The following is a 22,611-nucleotide window of genomic DNA, read 5'->3' on the forward strand; positions in this document are numbered from 1 at the left end:
GACAGAGTTTCCATTTACAGGAATCCCCAGGGAGGTCTCAAGAGCAGCAGAAGTTCCAGCTGCTTGGGAAGACAGCAATGACACTGAGCTCTCATTCTCCCAGCAGCTATAATTTTTGCCAAGGAAGGAAAAATAATCCACCATAAAACCCAATAAAAATCAGAGCCCAAAATGGCATACAATTACCATGGACTCTAAGTAGGAGGTACGTAAACAGTTCAAAAGTTTTTTTTAAAACATGTGATTTTATTAAGGAAACAATGAGACATAATCAAATATTAAGAAAAAAGGCATTGAGTATATATGTGTGGATATTTATATAATATATATGTCTCTGTTGGTGTGGATATATATGTATATATTTTATGAGGCTCTTTTAAGCAATATTATAATGGGCTTTCTCAGTTGTACAGGGGTTACATGTCACTATTTACTGGTAGTTAATTGGCATCAGTTCAATGACTAGTAATGTTTTAACAAATTCTACTGTAAATTCTATTTTTTAAACTTGATTTCTTAAAAATCTACTATGTGATTTTTGAGATCCACAGCTTCATTCCCCTAAGAACACTTCATACCCAGTGTTCACACGTAAGTCCCCTGTTATGGGAAGCTTCATTTTGGTTAATACATCACTCATATAGGTCATATGAAAGGCAATGATTGCTGAGAATGTCCGGAAGGACAAAGAATTTACTAACATCTGCAGGAAAAAAGATATTCATATACTCAGGCTTTTAGGAAAAACAGGAAAACATGATGAGAGAAACTCACAGAAACCTGGAAATCATAAACGGAAACAAAAGTAGCAGGTGATTTTTACTCCACCCCACACAACTCACATCCCACTAAGCAAACTGGTTTCCTACCACAAATTCCATGCTCATAAAGGAAGGACTTCAAAAGCAAAGTCAACCTACATTATCTGGAGTTTAGATTCTGCTTCTGGCATATCCCTGCTTTAGAATCCCACCAGCAGCAAGAGCTGATGGCCTCACCAAAATATTTGCTGAGCACCCACTGTGCCCAAAACCTTGGTTCCCTTTATCATCATCGTCTTGTATAATCCCTTTCGGTTTGTAAAACATGTTACCATTTCATTTGGATAAGCCTCTCAGCCTTATGTTACAGGTAGGGTAGGAATCTTACTCTGTCCTCTGAATGGGAAAACCAAGACAAGAGAAATTAAGTGGCTTGTCAACCTTCATGAAGTGAAGGAGTCAAGAGCACAGTCAGAACACAGCTACTTCTTCCTAGTCTTCTGTTCCAATACCATGGGAAGTAAGTCCTGCCATTTTAATGTTAGAATCAGAAATTGTACAGATGTCCACACACCCGCCACTCACCTAGTTTACATGTTGGGCACGTCTTGGGGCAAAGCCGTCTGAGTTAGAACATTATACAAGCATGCTTAGAAATCATCAAGTACAGAGCAGTGGTCTGTTGGAAAAGACAAAATACACATGTGAAGTAGTTTGAGCTGAAGGAGCTATAACAACATGTAGGAAATATTCCAATCATAGTAGTTTTCTACATGGATATAAATTAATAATTATAATAAAACTATTTTGGTCATAGAGTCCTAGTTATTCTCCCTGCTTTTAAGTCACTTTTGCCTACCGTAGTGAGTAGATACCTAGACAGGATAGGTGATTTCCTTGTAATCAGGGTGCAATCTGATTTTGGCTGAGCAGGCCAAAGGGGCAACATTAAACAAATGATAGAACAGCTGACAAATAATATGAACAGGAAATGAGTTTTCACTCTAAAGCGATACCCCACTGACATCGATAGACTGGATAAGCTTGAGGACATTTGGGTTACATAATTATTTGACCAGTTTCCTTCAGGGGGCCTGGTGGCAAGGCCATGGTAAAGGCATTATTTCAAAGAATGAATTCAATCTCATTTCTTTAAAAATAAAACCTTGAGCTTAAGGAAACGGAAGAGGGTTCTTTGGTTCAGAGTGCAAACTCCAGGAATAATGTTTATTATATTTAGAACCTCTTCACACAATTCCTTTTCATAACTACAGTTAGATTTGCAAATTGTACAGAATGAAATAAATAAAAAGAACTAGTTTGTGGGGAAATGCAAGGCAGATGAGGTCTGTTTTCACACCCTCTCATTTCTCTGCCCCTTCTTGGCCTTTGCCAGGATAACACCATCTGCCATGGGCACCTTCACTAAGCCCCATCCACTCCTGCCCTTGCCTGGGTGTTAACTGGTCCCCACTGAGGGGCTGTCTTGTAACTAATATATTAGTTGATAGTAATATCAAGTAAGTCTACCCCTTCTAAATAAAAATGTATTAAAAGGGTATTCTTTACAAGAAGAGGTAGAGCTGTTATTAGGACAGTGGACCTTCAGTAAGCAAACTTGTTAGTCTTGTCTCCTTTCTCCTCTCCTGTCATCATGCATTTACCCCTTAAGAAAAATTCCTAAAAAGATCAAGTGGGTTAAAAACAAACACAACAAAGATGATGACATGATCTTAGATTCCAAACATTAGATTCCATGCAAATATTCATTTATTTATTATTTTTTCCAGATTTTTTTCATCATGAAGATGTTCAAAATACAGAAAGACTAATAAACTACTACAATGAATACCCACAAGCCTTACATGCAAACATATGCATACATCTTTTTTTACTGTGCCATTTAAAATTAAGTTGAAATATCATGTTACATTTATTTTTTTAACATCAAAATATTTATTGAGAACTTATGATGTACCAGGCATGATTTAAGCACCAAAGGAAGAAGACACAAAGTACTTGGCCTCAGGGAGCTTGCTGCCTTGGAAGATCCCAAGAAATTTTCCAATAAGATCATGTATGTCCCAGCTACCACACTAAAGATTTTACACACATTATCTCATCTCATTGCCAGAAAAACACTTTGAGGTAGGTTCCATTATTAACCTCATTTATTGATGAGGAAATTGGCCTAGAAACATTAAGTAATATCCCCAATCACAAAGTAACTATGACTTAACCCTAGCCACTTGTCACTAAAGACAGAGCTCTTAACTGCTAGATTTGGATCAGTACTCCAAAGCGTGTTCCATTTTCTGTGTCATGGTGTCTAAAACAAATCTGATTTGGGATAGATAAAAAACACATAAACAGATTTACCAAACTGAAATATTAAACATATATTTCCAGTTGCGGATACATCCAGGTGAACTCTACACTTGTGAATTCTTTTGACTATCAATTTCACCACGAGGCAATTGGCTATGGTTTGCTAGAAATGGGTTCATGTCTCAGTCCACTTCTTCTGTCATTAATGTTGATACATCATTCTGTTCTCATATATTTTCATTGATCCCACAGACTGGGGTTTGTTGTTTGTGTGTTTTGCATTTTATAAGAGATTCAGATACTCCTTCTTTAATATCTCTTTTAATATGCGATTAGGATTATTATTGTTTCCCTCCGCTTATAAATCTTCATGTTATTTTCCCATTTTCTTTTTCCTTTCCATTTTTGTGCTACTTTCCCACTGTTCTGTTGTTCTGTTTGTACTTTTTCTTCTCTGCCTTACATTGCCTTGTTCTCTTTCTCACCATGTTCATTTTCTGTGTCCACTCAGGGGAATACACTCTACAGTTACTGTGTCTTCCCTTCCGTTCCTCTCTGGTATTAACCATCTACTGAGATAGAACTTCTTTCTTCACTCCTCTTATTCTGTTGGCATCTGTACCATCCATGGAGCTTTTCTTTATTTATCTATGTTCATACACACAAAAATCATTTCAGTAAGAAAGAGCTGTTAGTATGAAATGCTACTAAAAAGACCTTTTGATTATTGTTTTGTTTTTTTTTTACAGCAATCTAAAAAGCAGTGTGGCATTGGTAAAAGAATAAACATACTGATCAACAGGACAGCTTAGCTAGCCCAAGCAGGACCAGTAGATTTAAAAGCTCAATACATTTGAAAGGGGATATTAGAAATCAACGGAGGAATAGATTATTCCCTAAATAACGTTGAGAACATTTGATAGTTGGGAAAAAATCTATCAGATTAGATCATCACCTTGCACAAAGCCAAAATTGCTCCTAGATTTAAGAGTTGAAAGTAAAAAATAAAACTGCAAAAGAACAAAATCTAAGTTGATACAGGAGGACCTTCTACACATTAGGAAAATACAAGAAATTTTAAAAATACAATAGTGATTAGATTTTACTAAAAAATGAAAACGATACTAATGTCAGCAAATTCATAAAGATAAAATAAATGACAAACTAGAAAAAATACTTGCTACAAAATAATGAAAGATAAATTTCCATATTATAAAAAGAGAAATTCTACAAGTTAATAAGAAAAATTGCTTGACTCAAAAATAGAAGTGCAGAAAGAAAAGAGATGTTACCAAAGGGAAACACATTGGAGAATAAAAAATCATATTCAGCCTCACTGATGGTTAAAGAGATGTATAATAAACTGTTTTTATCTATGAGAACTGCAAAAACTTCTTTTAAAAATAACAATTCTGGAAAGACTTGATGGCAGCAGAAAGCCAATCTTTCTGGAATGCAATTGAGGCTTTCACGAGTCTTAAAATATGGATAAATTTCAATTCAACATATCCACTTTCAGGAATCAATACCAAGGAGTTACAAAAAGTGAAGTACTAGGATGTTCACTGCAGCTTTATTTATAGTAAGTAGTATTAAGAAAAAAGAGGAGAAAAAGAAATGTCTCATAATAGTGAGATAGTTAAAATGTAGTTATCTACTTACCATTAAATTTACAGTCAATGACTTGTAAAAAATAATAAAGAAAATTTTATATAACTGAAAAGTAGGAAATATAAATACTGGAATGGTCTTGTTAGGTAAAATACAAAGGAATGCATCAAATATTAACTGTATGTTCTCTTAACTGATGAGTTATGGGTAGTTTTACTTTTTGTACTTTTCTCTATTTCCTAGGGTACTTGTTTAATATAGTGCCCTAGTTTTCCAGAGCTGCTGTAACAAAGTATCATAGACTAGTTGGCTTAAACAACAGGAATTTATTGTTTCATGTTTCTGGAGGCTAGAAGTCCAAAATCAAGGCTTCAGTAAGGTCATGCTCCCTCTGAAACCTAGAGGGTTCTGATGATGACTGTCTTGCAGTTCAAGACTCTGCCTCTTCACATAACCACTTCTCCATCTCTGTATTACTCATCTCTATTTCTGTCCAAATTCCCTTCCTTATAAGAACCCTATAAGAATACTGGGTTAGGGTCCACCCTAATCCAGTTTGGCCTCATTTTAGCCAATAACATCTTCAAAGATCCTATTTACAAATAAGTTCACATTCACAGGACCAGAGGTTAGGACTTCAACATATCTTTTTGCAGGACACAATTTAATTTAGAACTAACAGTAACTATACATTATTCTTAAATTTAAACAGAATTTCAAAGAATAAAGCATTCTTATAAAGGCATCATTTCTTTCTAGTTGAACAGAACAGTCATGAGATAGAAGGAATGCCAATTCCAACTTCACTGTTTTGAATTTGCTAAAACTTACCATATATGAGATACTCTTATCTTTCAGAATTGTTATTTCATGAATAAATTTGATTTTTGAGGTCAAAAGAAGTATCTGCATCATTCCCAAAATGCCTTCTCTACATTCCTCTGTTCAAATCAGAGAAATCAGATAACTTGAAAGGTAATTAAACAGTATCTTTGAAACGTCCATTCGCTTAAGTTTTTATAAACGATAATCAAGAACTGGCTATCCAAAGAGTGGCAGCATGGGCATGACCTGGGAACTTGTTAGAAATTCAGAACGTCAAACCCTAACCCAGACCGACTCAATCAGAATCTGCATTTTAATAAGATCTCCAAGTGATTTGCAGGCACATTCAGGTTTAGCAAATACTAATCTAGAACACATGTTCTAACTTTATGTCTACAGTGTAACTATGGTCCTCCTTTAAAGCTTAACCTCTGGTCATTTTCTAAATATCAGATGTATTTGTGGTACATGAGCTCCAAACATTGTTTTAGAACACAAGTAACTTCCAATTAATGAATGGTTTATGTTCCTAAATTCCATTGGTAAATTAGTTGCTGATACCTTGCAATACACAGTTAACATTAATACTAGATACTGGCTAGATTTCATGACTATATTTTAATATATTAACAGATCAGCTTCTCAAATCTCCATTAATCCATAATATATCTGCAAAAGTGGCCTGATTGTATTTTTTTTTGCATGGGCAGGCATCGGGAATCGGATCTGAGTCTTCGGCATGGAAGGCGAGAATTCTGCCAGAGTCACTGTCGCACTGCCCTGATTGCATTTTAAACATTTTTCTGACAGCAAAACAAGATTCCAATTTTAACAGAAGATACTAGGAAAGCCTGGTCTGTCATCAGTCTAGGACTTTCCCTGGGATGTAACTGTGTAGACCATCAGTAGAACTGATAGGTCTATTCTGAGAATGTTTTAAGTATAAGAAAAAACTGTAGGGTTAAACAGGACTGATAAGTGTGGCTGCTATTGACTCATTCACATTTTTTTTAAACCAAGAATAGATCATTTTTTATTTTGACTAAGAATAGACAAGATTATTTATCTTTAGGAATTTGGAGGAAAAATATCATGTTGGGAGAAATAGTTTCATTCGTAATAACCTGTAGCAACTGAGCTATTGTTGAAATGGCCATATAGGAGATTTTCTTTGCTCGTTCCTTTCTTACAATGGAGTTTTATCCTATCCAAAATAATCTGTTTGAAAACTGAACTGGAGAGGGGCAAGAGCATGGATTTCAATGTACATTGTTGTTTCAAGATATTTAAACCCATAGTGCTATCTTCTACGTATCTCAAGCAATAAGATTTCATTGAGATTTAACATTTTGAAAATACAAAAGTGTATTGATTTGAACTTCAAATTATACTCTCCCAGATTTTCATCCTCTCACTTCGTCTTGAAAATTCTTGTGTACAAGAATACAGAAATACACTTGTTAAAGCACTTCATTTTTAGATGCTCTTAAAAATTACTCTTAACAGAAAAATAAGAAAATAAAGCTAACAAATATAAGAAATTTAAAATGATCTTTAATTCCACATCTCAGAGACATTAAAATTCAGTCAATAGAAATTTTTATTTTAAAAATGGATATTATTACTGATTATGTATGTTGCTTTATTTTTTAATAAATTTTAAAAAAATGAAAAAATTGGATATTGCTATGGTTTGGAATATGCCCTTTTTCACTTAAAAATGTATCATGATCTTTTCAATAAATATACTTCTCTATCAGGTATTATAATATAGGATAGACTATAATTTATTCAAACATATGGGTTTTCAATTTTGTTCTTATAAACACATTTATAACTAAGTCCTTGCAAAGCTAGACCCTTTTAATTAAATAAATTAATTAAAATATAAGGTAAACTTCCAAAGGCAACTAAGCTAGGTTTATGTACTGCACACCCTAAAAAGGGCGTGTGGTTTGTCTACTTCATTTTATTTAATCAAGGTCACAGAAATAGCTTATATGCTTTCTATAAACTACTGTTCCAATATTTTTCCATTTCTTGTTGCTATTTTTTTATTTCTTCACATCACTATAATTCTTTTCCTTTCACTCCTGACAAACGAGATTTCTTGTGCTCCATTAGATGTTTACATAAGAGTTTATGCTTAGGAGTATACACTTTCAGGTAGATTTTATTCAGAAACTGTAAGAATGGAAAATGTAGAGATGGGGGGGTGTATACTGTAACTAACATGTAAAATTAAAAATATCTAGTAATAATAAATATACATTATATACATATACACACACACACACATAGAGAGAGCTCACAAGTTGAACTGTCACTCAAAAGTACTTAAGTTCATCGACTTGCCAATTTCCAAACTCTGGAAATTCAAATTCCTAGTAGCCATTCTGGAGCTGTTATTATTTATATCACAATATGATGATATTGATATTGTTCTAATATGCAGCCCCTACCCACACACCCCCGATAAACATTAGCTTTTTAAGTTTTGAAAATGGACGTTGGTCAAGAATTCACTCCTTAGTAGGAACAAAGGAAATCTAACCACTACCTATTGGGATGAGAACCTAACAGTTTCTGCCAATGCAGGATCTCAATTTTTGTGCCAAGCTTGTAGGAGGGTGGGGATGGGGGAGAGTTAGAGAGGGAAAGGAAAGCACCAGTGAAGGGAAAGGGTATTTATTAGCCTATCTCCTAAAGCTTCCGATTATTTCAAAATAAAGAAGCTACATTTTTTTGTTTTGATCAAAGATTTTAAGAAATCTTGATTAAAAATTTGTAAGTTATAAAATAATATAATTTGAATAGATTCAAAGATGCAAAATTCATCAGATTATATTAAGAGACTATTACAACTTAATTCTCCCTAGATTTTAAGAACAATCTTTAGTAAAACAAAAACCAAATATATTGTCCAAAGCATCAACACACCCCCCAAAAAAAGATATCAAAATTTGCTGCCATTAATTACAGTTTTTAACATTTTTATTGCATGTTTACAATGTGTGGAATATAAGAAGGATTTACAGTAGAAGCCAAATGCAGCCCTTAAAATTTAATAGGAAAGACTGGAGGAACTATACATAAATATCTTTTATCACAAGCATTGGATTGGAAAACATACATATGATCATAAAATTTTACAGGGCTATATAGGTAACTGCCATATGTAACAGAACAGGAAGGAAGGGTAAAATACAGTGGATAAGAAAGTCACTAGGATGTGAAATAAGTTGTGGGTGGTACTGAATAAAAAGACAAAATTAAAACTAAGATTTTTAAAGACTAAATTGCCCTGCAAAAACACAGCTATCTGATATGATAAACTGTGAGGTAGAATTCTTCCTGCCCCATCTTCTGGTTTCTTGACCACCATAAAGGGAACTTCCCTGTCTAGGCCATTCTCTCTTACATTGACATACATGGGACTGATAAGTAGTATATGTTTTTTACTCCCCCATCTGAGCCCCATCACAAAATATTATTTTCTGCTTAATTCTCAAGAGTCTTATTTTACCTACTAGAAATGTGTGGCAAAGCTTAGTAAAGGTTAGTAAAAGAAACAAACCACTGCTATTTCTCCTAGCTTATTATCACCATGCTTAGGAAAGACCTTTAAGCTTTCAAGTGAAACTAATGCTAAAATTTCAGGCAGAGAGGTCTTTGCTCCCTCATATAACACCAGTGACCATACTCAACCATAAAAAGTGCCACTTCTACCCAAACCCAATTCTGATATTCCAAAATGTAGCATAAAAATAGTTTACATCTTTCTACATACACATCTAAAGTACAATGAAAATCCAGGGCACAGTACAAATACATTGAGAAAAGATCCGGCAGTTTCTTTTAAAACTACAATATGACCCAGCAATTCTAATGCTAGGTATTCACTGAAGAGAAATGAAAACCTACATTCAAATAAAGATTTGTATAAGAATGATCATAGCAGCTTTATGCATAAGAGCCAAACACTGGAAACAGTGCAGGTATCCATCAATAGGAAAATGGATAAACAAACCAATAATAGTCACACTACTCGGCAATAAAAAGGAGTGAACTATTGATACACTCAATTGCATGGATACATTTCCAAAATATGTAAGTTAAAGAAACCTTACAGAAAAAAGTACACATTGTGATTTCATTATACAAGATTATAGAACAGGCAAATGTTGAAACAAATATTGATCTCTAAATATTGAATGATATTCATGCTCAAGTATTTAGTAGCAAGCGCACAGATAAATGCAATCTGAAATGCATCCAAATATTAAGTAGACTGATGAACTGATGGATAGACAGATATGTGATAATGCAAGGATAATAAAATGTTAAAACTAGCTAGCTTCTAGGTGGAGAGTTTATGTGTGTTCACTACAAAATTATTTTAATTTTTCTTATGTTTGAAAACTTTTACATAAATGTTGGGAAACATCCAGGTGCAATGTTTACTAAATAATGCTTCTAAGAATTTTATTATTCACCTCCTGATGGTATAATCATCAAATTCTTCTGATCAACTCAGTTTAGAAGCTTATGAAAGGATATCCTGAATGTGAGGTGAGCAATCAGTTCTCAAATATACTGTCTCAAAACTGCCAAAGTGAAATTTTGATCCCTTCACACCTTTAAAAACTGATATTGAACAAATCTGTTGGCCTTAGAGATGAACATGAGCTAAAATGAAACATTCCTAAGAGAAAAATAAAGCTAAGAAATTGTTTTCACCCTGACTTCTAATTTAAAAAACAATCAGTGTAATTATAATAGAAAAGATGTGTGCACTCAAACATAAGGCTTAGATCACATATGATGAAAAGAGCCACTGTATTCTGAGTAGAAGAGCATCTGTATCATCCTCCTTTCTCTCTAAAGGAGGGACACATTTGGAAACCCTAAGGAGGCTGCAGTCCACTTGTAAATACTACTCAGGTGACTCCTTGAAATTCAGTAGGAAATGGTTTCAGGCTTCAACAGCTTTTAGTCAAAAATCATTTTTTGGCATGCCTGAGTTAAAATCTGTAACACTGCCCTCACTATCTAGCAGTCTTAGCATAGTTATAAACTAAGAATTCCTATATCTTTACACCTAAGAATTACATATATTGCTAAAAAATAATTCAAACTCTTTTTTAAAAAGTTCTCGCTGTTTTCAAAATATTTAGTCATAGTTCTGGCTTTCTTTTGATCTCTAAGTTCTTCATGTTCTAGTACAGGCTCTGCTTTTTCTTGAAGTACATGTATCAGTATTCTCGAGTTCTCAGTTTTCAGCTTTAAAATACTGCAGTAATGTTGAGTCATATTCAGTTTTATATCCATGAACATTCTTGAGTCTTAAATGAGCATCTAGTTCTAATAGTCTCTATTACCGATTCAGTCTTCTGTTTATTATCATTGCTGATTTACGCCCTTGTTTCTACTGGTTGGTATTGATTCATTAATATCCACCCTGGGTGGATAAGCTTACTCTTACTTATGTTTATTAATGGAGTTATGTTATACCCTGATAAATACAAAATAGATTATATTAATCACTCATCTTCCATCTTACTGGTCTACCATCCTGTCCTAAAACAGTTAATTTGTCAGATATAAAAGCCTTGTTATTTACTGATGAGCTCAGACTCCACTCTTAGTATTTTCGGCATGTAATTTTAATTACAGATTTTCCTTAATCACTAGTGAATTTGGGATAGGGAAGAAGGGTGGTGGTGAATATAAACAATATGACATTACCCCCATGCTTGTCATCTGAGACAAGAACAAGATTAAATTATTGTAAACCTTAAAAGATTAAATAATCTATTTTCTATCCTGAAAACGAATTATAATAATAATACCATCCTCTTGTATGATGTATCCGTTTCCAATACACTTGTATATACAATTTTATTTCATTCTTGAAATTACTTGATATGATTCCTCTATTTTACAGACCCAGAGGAGTTTAGTGATGCTCACCAAGGCCAAAGTGAACAGCAAAGCCAAATTTTGAAGCCAGGTATGCAAGCTCCCAAGTCTTTCTTATTTCAGCTTCTGTGATCTTTACTATTCGTACCATTATTTATGCTTCATTAAGCCTAGACTCTTCCGTAGCACACACTGAAATTACATAATGTCAGATGTTAAAGCTATAACTTCATCTTGCTTCAACAAGGCATTTGTTGCCCTACATATCAGAAAAGTATTCCTCTGCCCCCAACTGAAGCTTTTTATTTTTAGGACTAAAAGTTGACATAAATTTGCTAATTAGGTTAATTATTCAGCTTTGTTCCAGCTCATCTTTTTAATCCAGAGAACTTTTCCTTTTGGGGCTTAAATAAGGGTATCTTATTTAAGCCCCAAAAGGACTTAAATACAAGTCTTGTCACTGGTGATGATCTATTTTTCTATGTTTGTTTCTCTCTATAGCTTCAGATGTAGGAGCTTATAGCAGTCAAACTACACTTAGTCTATAGTAGCCATGACCTTTTCCTATGTGATATTTCGGTAGGATGTGAGGATGGAAGAGAATTCAATAGTGTCCCATCCGTACTGACAAGGAAGTTACAATGTAAATAACTTTGAATTCTCTCTCCAAATACAGACTGCACCGTGAGACAGGTTTGGCCAAACTCACAAACGTGTCATGGGTTACAAAAGGGTTAGAATGGAAAGTGTGGTTTGCTCAGCACTATCAGAAAAGTAATCTAATAGCATATTCATCTTAAGGATTATGCCACTAAAAAAAAAATAAATAAATAATAATAAACAGTAGACAGCACACCATTTCTTATCCAATCAGATAATAAAACAAAGAACATACTAAGACTAGATTACCCCTGCAGAGTATATTAGAATAGGCCATTAGTATGGCATCAAACATTAGCCAATTTAAATGCTTTTATGATGAGATAAGTATTCAGTCTTCCAAAGAAATCTAGATCTGCCATAAACATCCTGACTGGCAGGCTAAGCAGTTTCATCAACATCACCAACGAGTCACATTAACAGAATAAGGTCACCAACAGTGAGAACTGGGAATAAAACCAATTTTATCTAAAATGAATTTATCATCTTTCCATCATAACTCTGCTGTGTTAGACATGGGAAGAACAGATGCCAAAACTGCTGTTATATACTGAGTTTACATAGGAGCAAATACACAACTAGAAAGCAAACAAAAAACACCCACCAAACAAAACCAAAACAAAACTTCACTTCAATCTCAACCAACACTTCAATAATTCCCCTGAGATGGGCTAAAGTAATATAGAAAGTCATGGCATCTATCAATCAAATGTGAATGGTTATTTTTCCATTACATTTTCAGGTCAACATTAATTTATGACATACAAACAGCTTGTGATTTCAAACTGACTGCAGTCAGTAAAGAACAGCTTTCGCACACTAAGTGAACTATGACCCTATAACAAAAATCACATTTAGGGCACTGGTTGGATTTCCATTCATAATGGTATATGTATGCACATACACATACACACAGTAAGCAGCAGCAAATTTATAGATGAAGAGCAAGAATATTATGCTACAAGCATATTAAGTTTCATCTGAGAAATTCAAATTCAAATAACATTTCTAGATGCTACTTTATTTTTTTGTGGGCAGGGAAACTTGAGGAATATAAAAATGAACTCATTTGACAATGGTAAGTCAGTGAGAGTTGATGGTAAAATTAAGAGTTTAGTCTCATGACTAACAAGCCAGTTAATTTCTAGCTAAGTCTTAATAAAAAATAAAACTACTCTCAAATTCAGGATGAGACAGATAGAGTCTAAATTACCAAAAGGCTTCCTTATGAGTAGATTTACACATAATCAGTCCTACATTTAAGAAATAAATGTAGTATTTAAAACCTACTTCAGACAACAATATAAGAAGGATTACTACTAATGCTTACAATTGACCATTCACATACAGGGTAACTGAGTACCCAACTAAGTGTGAGCAAAGGACAGCAACAGGAGTAGAACAAGATCCCTGTCTGAAGGAGAGCTCATAATATAGCAGGCAGAGACATAAACAATTATATAATGTGGCTAGCACCATCACTGAGAATGAAAAGAAAACCACAAAAATTCATACTTATAGGAGTTAAACCCTAAAAGTTTGAGAGGAATATCAAGTATAGTAAGAACTTTCTGTATGTTCTTGGAAGCAGTGGCAGCTTAATAGTAAAGAGCATAACTGAACCTTGTCACCAGCTTTTGTGGCATGCTAGACTAGAAAAAAGACTGCACTCTTAATCAAACTTAACCCAGAAAGAGAAAGATGATAAATAGGATGTCTTTTATCTAGGTTGAAAAATCAAGTAGGCAATGAAAATATAGGACTAAAGTTTTGAACCAGGTATGTAACATGGGACACAGAAATAATATAAAAAATAAGGGATCAGACATTTTTGAAGAGCCAGAGCATTATGAGGACAAAAACTGAAAGAGCACATTTAGTAGACAAATTTTAATAAGAATTATGTGACTAACAGTTATGAAAGAGGATATCATCTTCTAGGAATGAGACATTGCCTAGGAAAGGCTGCTGAAAGGAGTAAATGCTGAAGATAGAAGGATAAAAAATACAGACCAAAAAAAGCTATTCGATTTGGTAACTGGGAACCAGTTTCAAAAGAACAGTTTCACTAGAGCATAGGGTAAACCAGATTGTAAGATGCTGATCAGTGGGTGCTGGGGATGTAGAGGCATAGAGGCAATGGATGTGGATTTCTCCAAGAAGTCTGGCAGTCTTTGAAGGGTGGAGAAACCAGCAGTTTCAAAGGAAGATTCTTGCACTGGAGGATACATGATGTGTTTACAGGTCAAGGAAAAGGATCCAGCACATAATTCTTTGTATAATTTTATACTGATCACAGAGGCTTAAAAAGCTCTTTTTAATCTTTTTCAAAAACATTTCTGAAGTAAAAATTAACACAAAATTATACAAACATTTATCATTTAAATGTAATACAAACTTAAAAGCATTAGCATTTATAAATTTCATTTCTAAAGGAGTAGTTTTTGCCATTAGACTACTTCAGAATTTATTCTGCTTCTAGTCTGAGAAATTAAATTTTATTAATAATTGTTATTTTAGTTCCAGAAAGATCACTCTGATATAAAAAAAGCACGTTGAAGTAATTATGTTTGCCTACTTCCCTTCTTCCCCAAAGACAAAGCATCTTCAGGGGAGCTAATAATTTGGATAATATTTTCAACTTAAGGATAAAAATTATTTTTCCATTAATAATAAATTCTTAAAGACCTAAATTGTTTATGATTACTTTTCATGATAAAACATGCTTATTTATTATACATACATGCTTACATATGAACTTTCTGGCTAAAATACATGCAATTAACATGAATAAACAAATATTAAACCACCCTCACAATCTTAAGAATGCCCTTTTAAATAAGGCACTCATGTTTGGAAATAGGATATAATCACCAAATTAAATAAGATGTTTAAAAGAAGCCTTTTATTAAGCACGGACATCTTTTTAATACATTATCAATACAAATAGGAAAATGTATTTTAATGAATATGATATATCAAAGATCTGAAGGGTATTCTCCATATTGACACAATAAAAATAATCAATTTTGAAGACTTACAAAGTAAATTTTCAAGGACACCATTGTCTATTAATAGTTTACTACAGTCTAAATTTACCGCATCACGTGGGGAAGAAGGGTGACCATTTTCTATAAAGAGAACTCCTAAAATTGTAGTAGCACCATTCAAAGCTTATCATCAGTTGTTCATCTATAAACTGACATGTCAGGTAAAGCTTTAAAGCAAGTTTTCAGTGCAATGTTTACAGTTCCTTCTCTTAATATACTTGAAATCTATGGTCTCAAAGCACGTTAAATAATTATGCCATGGTAGGTGCAAGATGTTAACATGTAGAGAGATGTGTAATGGGAAGAAATGTGGCTTATCCTGGCTATGAAATGCCTCTTAATATATTGTGTTTAAATGTCATATGCCAATGACACATGGGATTATGAACTGCCGATCAGTGGAGAGCTGATAGCTATCAGTTCTCTGTGGTCACCATTTCAGGATGTCTCAGCTGCTGCCTTTTGAGATTAACTAGTTTCATCCTGTCTCTGATGTGTTCTGCAGTAGAAGCCATATCACTTGGACTCCCAAAATATTGTTCTGTTCTAAAAATTAAACAAACAGAAAAACCCCAATCAGATAAAACAGAATCCACTGATTGTAGCAAATGCAAAAGAAAACAAAACGTACCATAAAAAAGTATCTATATATGACCCATGTGTAGAAATCAGATAATTTGCAAGCCATCATGTTTATCTTTTAGAAGTAATTCAGCAGGAAAAACATTTTTTTAAAGTGGAGTTAAAATATGTTAAGACACATTCAGAAAAGTATATTAGTGTTATATCATGTATACTTATAATAATCTCAATAAACCAAACAATGCAACAATGGAGACAATGTGCTTTTTACTTGTGGGCCCATAAGCATACACAAACATAAAGTTTGTACATTTGCTTCAATACTAAGAGCTATGTATATGAATTATATAATATAGCCAGCAAATAAAATATCCTTTCAATGCTAAAACATCATTTGAGATTCGAAATTACTTAATTTTGTCTTACTTGCAAAGATAGTGTCACAGAATATTTTACAGCTGGAACAGTTCGTAGAAAGTGTCTGTTGCACCTCCATATTTTAGATCAGAAAACTAAGGCCTAGATAGTTAAATAACTAAGACCTCACAGTGGAAAAACTAGGAACTGAACATGGGTCTTCATACAGTAAATGAAGAGAGACCCATCTAATTTAATTTATTTTACCAAGAAAATATATAGAAGATAAATCTGAAGAAGCTCATAAAATATAAGCCTGTCAAATGAACTTTACATGGCATAAACAGATGATCATATTGCACTTTGAAGAAGTATTTAATTTAGCAAAATATCTAAAATAAATTGCATACACATATATTCTGGTATGACTGTAAAATGGAACAAAATAATTCCAAATATGGCACTAACTTATTCTTTCACCTTCCAAGGATAAGAAAATGACATACGGACAGTTTGTGGAACACAGGAAAATTCAAGGCAAAAATATCAGGGATAGAGGCTGCCAGGTTGATCTGACTAGATTGGGAGACTGACTGTATGATGAATGGCTGTAAAACGCAGAAGTAAGAGTAATAGAGCATATATGTGTCTTGGACTGGAACAGTCAGTAGATTTCCCATAATACTGTTATTAAATGAATTTTATTAATTTGATATATTTTCCCTTTTACTGAAAATGCATAAAATGACTTTAAGCTACTTCTGGTTACTCAAGTTTAGTCATGACTAGAGATCATCTAAATATTGAGTATAAACAGTATTCTCCCAAAGGAATAAAATTATAATTTCTTATTGCCAGTCCTGAATAATCATCTAGATTTTACTACATAGTAATAGTAATAGCACTTACTATGCTTTAAAAAACACATTTTTATTATTTTATATACATTTAGCTTATTTGATTCCCCCATCCCTATAATCTGATAGGATATGAATATCTTTTTATTTTATTTTTTTAATAAGGAAAATAAGCTAGAGAAAAGTCAACTGACTTGTCTAAGGTGTCACAGCTAATAAGCTGTGGAGCTGAGATTTGAACCCAGAAAGTCTAGTTCTAGAGACTACTCTCTTATCTATTATACTATACCTTAATTTAAGGATAGTTGTATTTTTATTCATTGGGTTGGTTTCTCTAACTTTCAAATTGTAGTGGATCACCACTAAACGATTTTCACTGAGGTCTAGATCCTCAGGCATGAACCTCTTTTTTATTCTTTTACTGACTCATTTACTTTGCATCAGAGAGTTTCATATTTTTATCAAGAAATATTTGAAATGGAAAGGAACATGGAATCAGGCAAGAGTCAATCATTTCACAAATGAAAAAACTAGAACATCATATGGTAGTCAAAAAAAAAATGGGTTTGGACTCAGACAAACCTGAGATTATATTCTAACTCCAACACTTGAAAGCTGTGAAATCTAGAGCACCTTACTTAATCTTTTTGAGCCTCTGTTTCTTCATTTGTAAGTCAGGAATAATACTGGTTTGACATTGGGCAAATGCAAAGAAGGTAAAGTGTTTAATCTAATATTTGGTACATATTACAAACTCATTAGTCATTAGTCCCGCCCCTTCCTTGGCCCTTCCCTGAGGCCTACAGAGATACTAACCTCCCAAAGTTACAGGATTCCCTATCACCACAGCCAAGGCTAGAGCCCAGTGTGTCAATCTAGTCAACACTGCTACAACACATTATCAAGAAGTCAGCAAATACTGTAGCTTTTACTGCTGCTAAGAGCCATGTGTGGATTTCCTTTCATTTTAGACCAATTTATTGTAGGAACTGAAAATGTGGAAGAAAGCTAATTTAAATGTCTTTTAAAAAAACAGATTTTCCTCTCTTGATGATTTCACTTGAAGAACTCACCAATAAAAAGATAAAATTATAAGAACATATACCATACCCATCAGGATAAACTACAGGAACAGTTAATCTATCCAGAAGTGATTTCCCAACTGCTTCAATTTCATCAAATTGTTCCCCATCATTAACAGCTTCAGGCTCTTCTGGACAGTCTTGCAAAATCTGCAGCAAAGCATGCAGTAACATCAATCAAAAGACACAGAAAGGGAGTCAAGCTCATGCAAATTCAGTAGATTGAAGGCATTTTTTGTTTATAGCATCTTCATGTACATCATTGTACCAGACTGAGCTATTATTGGCAAAATTGGCTCCAGAAATAAAATGAAATGCATGATACCTATTAACAATATAAAAATGAACCGAAAAGGACCTATGGTCATTTCTAAGAAAAAAGTAATACTTAACTACTATTTGCAAAGTTAGCTCAACTACATTAAAGAAGTATTTTTTCACTCACTAAACATTCATTCATTGAACATTTACTGTGTGCTTATTTAGTAGCTTGGGACATGAATGAAATACAGATTTTGTTCTCAGGAAGCTTAAAGACTTCAAAAATCAAAGAAATAAATAACCTAGGTAAGTATGTGTATGTCTGTGTATGCACGTATGTGTGTATTCAGATTACAAATATGTAACTGATGTGATGGCATGGCTAGACATTCTGCAGTAATTTTAAAAACTCTGATCTGCTGACTTGAGTTACAAATGTAAAATGATCAGGTTATAATCCAAATATAAGAGGCTATACAGTCCATGATAAGATACCGTTTTTTTTCTTAAATGTTACCATGTAAATTTAAGTAGGAGAAAGAATTGAGGGAGGGAGGAGAAAAAGAATTATTTATTTATACAATTTTTTTTGCACTACATTTTATTTAACAACCTAATCATGTTTATTTCAGCATTATTCATAAACAGACATTTTTATTATATTTTAAAAGTCTAGATTTAATTTAGACATTTTCCCAATCATTATACTAAACAATCTGTCTATATTATAGTTGGTTTTTATTTCTAGTATATTTATGCTTAAATTATATTTATATATATGCTTTCAAACAGAATATAATCAAAGAATATAATCAGAGTATATAAATTCTGTTTATAATCTATAAACAGAAAATAGTATCTGACAACAAAGGACTTTACATAGATTTACAAATATAATAATCTCAAATTAAATTTATTGTAAACATGATAAAGGTCATATTAGCAAAAAAAAATTACTGTTCTAAAAAACTCTCAACCAAGGACATTTTTACATGACCTCTTATAGAGCTCTAGATTTTAAAATGTCCTGGCAGACACATTAAAAAAAAATAGTATCCTGAAAAGTTGTCAATGGTGTTAGAAATCAGACCAGGGTTACCCTTGGATGGGTGGGAAGCTATAATAGTGTAACTAGAAGAGGCTGGGGAGAGCTTTTGGGGTGTTGGTAATCTGCTGTTTGAATACTGACTGATTACACTTTATGAAAATTAATGGAATCAAAAATTATGATCTGTATACTTTTTTGCATTAATCTTAAACTTTAATTAAAACTTTTCATTAAAAAAAATCAGTAGATAATCAAGTTTAGCCATCTTGCATGCTTTCATTCATAATCATAAGGCCCACTTTACACCAAAACACTGATCCACGGAATTCAGTGTGCAGGAAGATTTAATTATACAAACTATAAGTACACTGCATAACATTGACAGAACTGCTTAATTCCTGATGTTCCATGCAACATCTGTTCTATTCTACAGACCTGGCTATCACATTTACAGCTTAGGTTTACAATATCCTAAATTATACTGAATAGCTCTTATTATTTTATGAGATCAAAACAGTTAACTACGTAATAAAGCTTCTCTTCAGAATAGAAATGCAAAGCATTTATTGCTATAAATTTTCACTATACAGATTGAGAAAAATATTCTACTGAAATTTTCCCCAAATAACACTGCAAATTTCATTTTTGGTTTCTGGGACTAATGAACTAGAATTCACTGAACAGTAAATTCCAGAATGAACCTATAAAGATATTACTTGAAAAAAAAAAGGTTTTATTTTTGTTGTTAATATGTTATTTTAATTGGAATGTCTCTACTTTTAACATTCTAAAATCACAAACTGCTTTTCTTAAACTTTATGACAATTACTAACAGTTGCTGAAAGCAAATTTTCTTTTCCCAGCATAATGAAAGAGACTGAAGTTGTAATACCCTAAAAAATAAAGAACAAATTCTGGACGCTGGGCTTGGGGGGCAAGAAGCATTGGAAAGAGGGACTACAGGATGATCCTTGATTTCTCCAACCACAGTAATCCAGCACCGATATGGATTACTACAGAGTTTTATTTGAATTCTCTAAGAGAGCATATAACATCTGTAAACAAACTTTAGACAATGGAACTAACATAAATTTGGAAAAAAAAAAAAGATTAACCATCACATCATTCACTGCATTATTAAAACCAACGTGCTTTAAACAGACATATATTATAGCAGAATTTTTATACTATAACCAAGAACCAGTGTTGAAGTTACATTTTGAAAAAAAGCAAACCTTTTCGGCATCTGAGTGAAATGCAATAGCCATTTCCAACCTATGTACTCTCTCTTCAGATGCTATGGTAAATTGTTTCCATACTCTATTCAGTCGAGGAAGTGTATCCCCAGATGATCGAGAAGTGCAGCGCAGAGACTGGCACAACACAACTGTGGCCTGTAGCAACTGTCTTCCATAGTCATAAGTGCTCTAAGAAAATGGAAACTTGAAATTATAATAAAGAATTCTGAAGAGAAGGATGGGGAAGGTACAAAAGAGGACTGTGGTTGTGATTAAGTAACACTACTAGAAATCAACACTGGATGAATTCAGTGGCACTAATTACTATAAACTAAATGCACGCATAAATAATGGAGGGGGAAAAATATTTCCCTCAATTACTATGTTTTACCCAACTCAGCTTGCTCAATTCCACTAGTCTCAAAGAATGTCTGCTTGCTAATTAATCACAACAGGTAGGCAGAATTAGTACGTTATATTCCATATAAAAAAATCACAACTGGGGCACGCCACGGTGGCTCAGCAGGCAAGAATGCTTGCCTGCCATGCTAGAGGACCCTGGTTCAATTCCCGGTGCCTGCCCATGTATTAAAAAAAAAACAAAAACAACAACAACAACAAAAAATCACAACTGTTACATCTTGAACTCAATTATTAGGGAACATAAGTTGATACTTTTCACTACAAAACAATTATCAATATGATTTATTATACCAACACTGGGGAGATATGAAAAGTGAAGTTTCTAAGTTACTGATATTAATAAATATTTCATACTAACTTCTGTGAATGAAGAGGTGGGCTAGCCCAACATATGCCGTAACATATAATTCAGAGGGAGCATACAGAACCTGTATTCAGGGAAACAAAAACCCTCTCAAGTTTATGCAGGCTAGTTTTGACGTACCAGTTGACATTTTTAAAATTCTTTGATACTTCTGGAATAACAAAACTAACCTTCTTAATTTGGAGGGTTAAATTACATTATAATCATGCAGAAAGCTATTCAAACACTGAGCTTGTAGAAAAGGAAGATAACCAGTTCTGCACCTGTGCAACATCAACAAATTTTCTATGCTTTTCCAGTAAAACTTTCGTTTCTTGAGCATCATCACCCAATCTGATGTGGGTCTTAAGCAGAGCATCCAGAAGTTCAGTTAGCCATTCTACTGCCTAACGAAAATAAATAACAGTTAAGATGGAGTCATAACTCCTTGCTTATCATATCAAAGCATCATATTCATAAAAAGAAAGATTATCACATTATTTTAATCCCTTAATTGTAACCTAACTTAATTCAGTGATAAGCTACACGAATTAATGACCTCTCCCCCTCAATTTTTAAATCTAAAAACAAGACATACTAAAGAGAAGCACTCTTTTAAAATTAGTATCACATACCTTACATTAATAGAGTATATGTTTCTGTAATACAGATCCTTTGCGCTCTCATTACAGATTTCTGGTACTATATAAAATAATAAATTCCTTCTAGAGCAAGCTGAAACAACATTCGCTGATCCTAACTACACAAAGACATCAAATTGTTTATCTGGCATTGCAAAAACCTCTGGTGAGTTAAAATGCAATTTATATTTTGGACTTTAACCTATACTAAGATATAGTGGGAATCAAGAAACAATAATAAACAATAACCCCAAAATCTAGCTCAACAGTGGATTTCATTGGTAAGACAAATCAAGTGATACTAGGAATAAAAAACTTTATTACTTCAATAGGATAAATTAGAATCTGACTTAATGAATTTACTTTCTTAGGACCTTGAAAAATATACTTTTGGTTATAATTAGATTAATTAATCTAAGAAAAGACAACTACATAATGTGGCTGACTGATCCTTACCTGGGCAGCATCTTCTTCACATTTAAACAACTGCACCATCTGGAGCATCTTTAACCTTCGCACATCTACCATGTCTTCACATCTAATGAACCCAAACATAAATTAAGGACATCATTTGATTTTGTCAATAATTATAATGGCATACATGTTCACAGCCATGCTATAC

The 22,611-nt window shown here is 33.3% G+C and overlaps 2 protein-coding genes across 13 annotated transcripts in view; both read right to left on the reverse strand.

Moving 5' to 3' along the window:
- Positions 1 to 11,599, reverse strand: part of CCDC141 (coiled-coil domain containing 141) — a 260,019-nt gene extending 248,420 nt beyond the window's left edge. For 9 of the 11 annotated variants that reach the window (XM_077154314.1, XM_077154315.1, XM_077154313.1 and 6 more), the window contains exons 1-2: positions 3,575 to 3,688; positions 1,347 to 1,440 (exon numbers count right to left, since the gene is read on the reverse strand). The gene's annotated coding sequence lies outside the window, so the exon portion shown is untranslated. Of the gene's footprint in view, positions 1 to 1,346; positions 1,441 to 3,574; positions 3,689 to 11,498 lie in introns of those variants that run through there. The other 2 variants (XM_077154308.1, XM_077154307.1) reach the window with 1 other exon arrangement.
- Positions 2,509 to 22,611, reverse strand: part of SESTD1 (SEC14 and spectrin domain containing 1) — a 161,411-nt gene continuing 141,308 nt past the window's right edge. The window contains exons 14-18 of one of the 2 annotated variants that reach the window (XM_077154317.1): positions 22,446 to 22,527; positions 21,633 to 21,755; positions 20,580 to 20,771; positions 18,064 to 18,185; positions 2,509 to 15,703 (exon numbers count right to left, since the gene is read on the reverse strand). In XM_077154317.1, the coding sequence (XP_077010432.1) occupies positions 15,574 to 15,703; positions 18,064 to 18,185; positions 20,580 to 20,771; positions 21,633 to 21,755; positions 22,446 to 22,527 (649 nt within the window). In that variant the 3' untranslated portion in view covers positions 2,509 to 15,573. The remainder of the gene's footprint in view (positions 15,704 to 18,063; positions 18,186 to 20,579; positions 20,772 to 21,632; positions 21,756 to 22,445; positions 22,528 to 22,611) is intronic. The other variant, XM_077154318.1, reaches the window with a different exon arrangement.

Source organism: Tamandua tetradactyla, chromosome 3, assembly GCF_023851605.1.
Source record: "Tamandua tetradactyla isolate mTamTet1 chromosome 3, mTamTet1.pri, whole genome shotgun sequence".
NCBI lineage: Eukaryota > Metazoa > Chordata > Mammalia > Pilosa > Myrmecophagidae > Tamandua > Tamandua tetradactyla.